Below are 6,000 nucleotides of genomic sequence, written 5' to 3'. Positions count from 1 at the left end.
AATATAAAATTGCATCATTTTTCAAGCAAAGAAAATTAATTTAGATTTCATATTCTCTCTGGCAAGAGAAAAAGAAACCTAAATACGTGTTTACTAGTACTGGTTTATTAGTACAGAACTGGTTCTTAAAAGTGATCATAATGGATTTAATAGTAAACAGCATTTCATTATTATTCATATATTCAATTTTGCATACATTAAAAAAGCTTTGATATGAAGATATTTTTTAATAATAATTATTAAAAATTAGGAAAAAGTAACAATTCGTATTGTAAAATTCCTGCTATGCATTTTGCTTGTTTAACTTTCTGAATTTTTCTCGGTGAGGTAAATAGATGCTGAACAAAACGGTTAATGTATCTTACGCATTTTATTTGAAAAAAAAATAAACGCGTATTTATTTTATATCATAACAGAGTCTAATAAGTGGTCAGTATGTTGAAGTTTTTCTAACTAAACTGTGTTTTAACTTTGCTTATTTATTTGATTTTGCAATGCATGAAAAGTTTCAATAAGCGGTTGTATTTCGTAAAAAAATTAAATCAATCCAAAATATCTATGACATAGAAATTAAGCTTTCATTAGGTAATCTGTTGTTCGAATTTAAAGCAAATTAAATAATACAAATAGTGATTGAGACATCAGATTAGATACAAAGTAATTAGAACAGGAAAGAGCCTTGCTCTTAGACTAAATGATCTTAACGGAAATCAGCAAAGATCTAAAATACTTCCAAAAAGGCTCAAGAGTGATACGATATACTCAAAAAACAGTTTCGCAATTAATTCTGCTTACTTAAATGGGTTGCACTATGAACAAAGTCTTTTTTTATTTTTTATTTATTTCTAAACAAAAATACGGAGCATGTAAAGTAGAATGTAATTTCGAATTTGTGAAATACTTATTGATTCCAAAATGTTAGAAATAAGATTATCTATCATAAATATGGCATTTAAGATTTACTAAATTTTATTTGACTAGTATGCATTAATAAAGTAGGTTCTTAATCATTTAATTTCTTGTTAAAAGTGTTCAAAATATAAAGAATATTATGAATAAACTATATCGTTAGTGAGATTCTTATTCTGGATATAGCTCAAATAGAGTATTTAAGATAATGGTAATAGCTCAGAAGGAGTGTTTAAGACAATGGACACAGCTGAAAATGAGCGCTTAAGAAATTGTATAAAGACATTTAAGAAAAATTAAAATAGAATTTGATTCCGTTAAATATATATCTCTTATGAAAATTGTTTTTTTTTTTTTTAAAAATGAACTAGTTGATCCAAATAAAGTAGTAATGTGCATGTCGTTCATTTGCATTAATCACTTATGAATTTTTTTTTTTTTTTTTGAAGTAGTCTTCTTTGAAACTATTTTTAAGATCAACTGTTGTTGTTTTACAAGGTTGCCACTGATTCTATTAGTTTATAATAGTGATATTAAATTTACGCTGTGTGTATTTCGAATTTTAAAAACGACTTTATCGTTTATTGATCGGTACTATCACTTGTTGATCGTTTTGTTGAAATGTTGCATGTGTAATAAAACCAAGCAACCCTGACCCCGAAATCCGGGACTTTTCTCCTTTGTGATTTTGCTTAGTGTTTGAAAAAGTAAAGAACAATAAGTATGGAATTCCATGTTTAGTTGCTAAATTTGAGTTGAATATTGAAAAACCGCACTTTTTCGGTTTTCATTGCCTTAAAATCTCCTTTTGAGCTGTATTCGTTATTTTAAACTCGTACTTTGAGATGTGTTCAGAGTAAAAAGTGCAAAGACGATATTTTATTCCTTCAGTTTTACATCTAATGAACATCATTGATAAAGAGAAATAGGCTTACTTAGGCAAATTGTTTGATTTAAACAAATAAAAAAAATCCTCACACAGAACCAAGCTTTCAACTAGATTATCTGTAGCAGTAGTTTAGGGTGATTAAAATAATCCGAATATCGTAATGCTTTCGTAAATTAAAAGATCTTTAGAAAAATCAGAAACGATCTATAAAGCATGTAAAAGAGATAATAAGGAATTTGATGTTATCCACAAGCGTCATAACAATAAATTCTGTTAAATTCGAGATGATGCCCAATGCTCAAAGTTTAATTCAATATTCTGTTCAAGTAAAAATGAATAAATAGTATCTGATCTGTAAAACATAAATTGCTGGAAATAGAATAGTTACTAAATAAATGAATAAATAGTATCTGATCTGTAAAACATAAATTGCTGGAAATAGAATAGTTACTAAATAAATGAAAAGGAAATGAGATTAGTTTTTTTCAACATGTTAACGATTCTTCTAAAATTCTGAACAAATTTTGAAATAATATATTACAACAATAGAGAAAAATACTATGAATACCTCGCATAATGATAAATAAGAAAAGAAATAAGTGTGAAAAGATCACTCAAGCTGTAATGGGGAGAAAGGTGGGTGTTAATTAAAAATTGCAAACTTTTGAAGAGGATACGGGGATTGAATAAAATTTACGAATGGTAGGGAGCTCAAATTGTCAGAAAATAATGCTTCAGTTTCATCAAATGCATCCAAGTGATTAAAGATGTGAAATAAATTCCTTACTTAATATTTTAAAGTCCATTTATACAAATATACCAATTAAATATCATTTGAGTTAGAAAAAAAAACTTTTAAAAAGAAGGAATCAACATCGAGATGCATTTTTTAGATCTATTCAGTGAAGTTAGGGAAACCAGTTTATTTATCGTTTAGAATTAACAGACCGTTAGGGCTCAGCATGATAACACCAGAATGATTTCGTGGACAACGGCAGTGTGGTCGGTATTGCACACAAGCCACCTTTACTTCCCTTACAGGCTGTTATACATCGGGTGGGCTTCAAGCCGTAACTGAAGATAGAAGCCCAGATCATCAGTGCCTTTATAAACCCAGAGTCATTCCATTGAACAAATCAATTACTTCACCTTAAATACTAACATTGATCTCGATAATAATTCGTTACATTCATGTATAGCTTGGTTGTCATCATTACACAATTTCTTATTCACTTACCGTTGTAATAAAATTCGTATTTTTCATTAAAATATCTTGCTTTTTGATAAAGCGTTTCAAAGTATTCGTTTGTGCATTATTTTACATTTCAGTACATCCAGTTTTTAGTTTTAAAACATTTTTACTTTAAAAAAGTATTAGCCCCAAGATACAAAATTTCAGGAAATTTGAACTATTAGGGATATAACAATGTAAAGAATAAGGTTCACCTTGATTTTTAATTTTTTTTTTCTTAAATAACTAGCTGCTTTCACTCGCCAATCCCCGTGGTATCTTTTCATTATTTTTTTCTTATTTTACCTTAAAAATTTAAAGTTTTCAAGTAAATATCATTTTGTTCATAAAGCATGTAATGATTTAAATTTTGCTTATAAAACATGTAATGATTTAAATTTTATTTACGGACATTTTATTTCTCTGCTAATCTTAATGAAGTAAGCAATTACTTGCATTTTAAAAAATTCAACTGTATTTGAAAATTTCTTTTTAACATTGAAATGTAGAATGTATGGCACAACAAGAAGTAATAAATGGAAATTAATTTTAATTGCATCAACCTATAACGATAACCATAAATTAATTACTAAAAATATTTATACATGTTACTGTAAATGACTGAAATTGATTGTTGTTGATTTCTACCGGTGAATGTCGACAAGCATATAGTCGCTATATATGCTAGTCGCTATATCGCTATATATGCTAGTCGCTATATTGCTATATATGTCCGAAGTATATGCTAGATCTAGTAAAGTAGTTAACTTCCCCGGTATACATTTGTCCGGTATGCCCTACATCAATGTTCTTTTAAGGTCAAGTGCCACTGCCCAGTAAGCATTTGACCGTAACTCCGAACACTGAGGTTTCTCCTAATCTATCCTCAGTAGATATTGCAATATCTAATATATGTAATAGTATTAACGAATAAATTAATATCAAATTGGATATAACGAATATTTCGGACATTCACTAAAGCGACTATGTAATTGTCGGTCATACACGGCAACATATATATATATATATATATACACACACACGCACACACACACACATATATACATATACATATATATATATATATACATATACATATACATATACATATATATATATACATATACATATACATATATATATACATATACATATATATACATATACATATACATATACATATATATATACATATACATATACATATATATACATATACATATACATATATATACATATATATATACATATACATATACATATACATATACATATACATATATATATATATATATATATATATATATATATATATATATATATATATATAAAACTAGTTTAAGTTTTAACTTTATTTTCATGTGTATTATTCTCAGATGCATTCAAATATATTAAGTCCAAATCTACTTAAGATTGCTAAATTTCAGAACCATGAATGGAATAGTATAAGTTAAAAATCAAAATTTTAATATAATGGTTTTTTATGAGATGCTATAGTCAAAAAAATGCAGTCGATAAGAAAATATATATATATATATATTTTTATCTTAAAAAATTACGTCTAAGAAATGTATCTCAAAGCGATATGGACGAAGTGGATAGTTGACTTTCAATCTTTGCTCAATTTTATCTGACAAGAACCGGCGAAATTAATAAAGTGTCTAGACCGTCTGGTCAAGTAGACTTTTGTTTTTTATTTCTCGTATTGAATATACCAAAGGAAAGTCATAAAATCTTAATAAATAAATATATCTTATCCATCGAAACAGCATTTATCCCTTCAGAAAAGTCAAAAGGACGTAAAAGATTTCAGTGAGGAGAAGTAGACGATTTCATCGATTGAGAAAAGAAAATTACGAAAAAGGGGGCCAACATACGCCGCCCCGCACCTCTTTTACGTTTTCTCCTTTTCGCTTGAGTTCGAAAGGTTAGAACAACTATAAATTTAATTCACATCTGTCTGTAGTTTTGTATTTTATTTCACTTTTTTCTTCACAAAACACGTTTTGCCCTATCGCATCGGCACGCATGCGCGGGCGGGGGCCAGTGGAACCAGCAAGGAGCTCACTAGACTCACTCGGTGACCGGTTACGGTCGCAGTCAGACGAATTTTAAATGGTTCCACTTTCCCTGTGACATCTGACGCATGGTGGAGCGTAATATTAGGCAGACGATATTTTAATTTGTTCCTATTGTTTTGTTTTATTTTGACCTTCCTATTATTTTTCGAACGTTTTTCCCTTATTTTTTTTTATCACACAGTCTTGTTGAAGCTACATTCTAAAGAGGGATATTTTATTAAATAAATGTGAACTTATACGTGCATGTGAACAATTGAAACTATGAACATGAGGATATTATCTTTTGCGGTGATCGGAATTATAGGGCTCATCGTCAAAGGAGATGGTGAGTAAATATTTCAAGCTACGAATTTTTTCTAATTTCTTTTAATATAACGATATCTTTAAAAGTGACATGAGAGGTTTGGTTTGAAAATTTTAGATTTTTTTAAAATTTTATTTTTAGTTTTTCAGTAAAATTTAAAAATTCTTAAGCGTGTTCTTCAATTTTAACCAAAAAGAAATTCGATTGATAAATACTACAAAATTTATATGGAAATATGAGGTTAGGGAAAAATACAAAAAATTGTCTCAAATGCCAACAAAAAATTTTATCGAAAGACGAATAATAAAAATATAAATAAGAAAAGGCATTGGTCAACTATCCTATGTCGAAAGGTTTCTTCTCTAAACCTAATGTCTAATATATTTTGAAATAGAAAATGATTTTTTGCGGATTCTTCTCTATTTAATGCATAATTATTTTTGTCTTAATTTTAAAATTTATCAATGCTGTACTTAGACTTATAGTCGACTATCATTACATACATTATTATTATTATTATTTCTTTGGTTTCATACCTCTACTTTTTACAGTACTATATTAGAATATATTATTCTACTTTTTAGAA

At 28.0% G+C, this 6,000-nt stretch overlaps 1 protein-coding gene across 1 annotated transcript in view; it reads left to right on the top strand.

Moving 5' to 3' along the window:
* Positions 1-5,047: 5,047 nt before the first annotated feature.
* Positions 5,048-6,000, top strand: part of LOC107450357 (uncharacterized) — a 123,293-nt gene continuing 122,340 nt past the window's right edge. Inside the window, exon 1 of the mRNA XM_016066122.5 lies at positions 5,048-5,435. Coding sequence (XP_015921608.1) covers positions 5,372-5,435 — 64 coding nt within the window. The 5' untranslated portion in view covers positions 5,048-5,371. The remainder of the gene's footprint in view (positions 5,436-6,000) is intronic.

Source organism: Parasteatoda tepidariorum, chromosome 6, assembly GCF_982258835.1.
Source record: "Parasteatoda tepidariorum strain Cologne lab strain chromosome 6, Ptep-v5.0, whole genome shotgun sequence".
NCBI classification, from domain to species: Eukaryota; Metazoa; Arthropoda; class Arachnida; order Araneae; family Theridiidae; genus Parasteatoda; species Parasteatoda tepidariorum.
The sequence above is the reverse complement of the archived record's forward strand: the minus strand, read 5'-3'. Positions and strand labels throughout refer to the sequence as shown.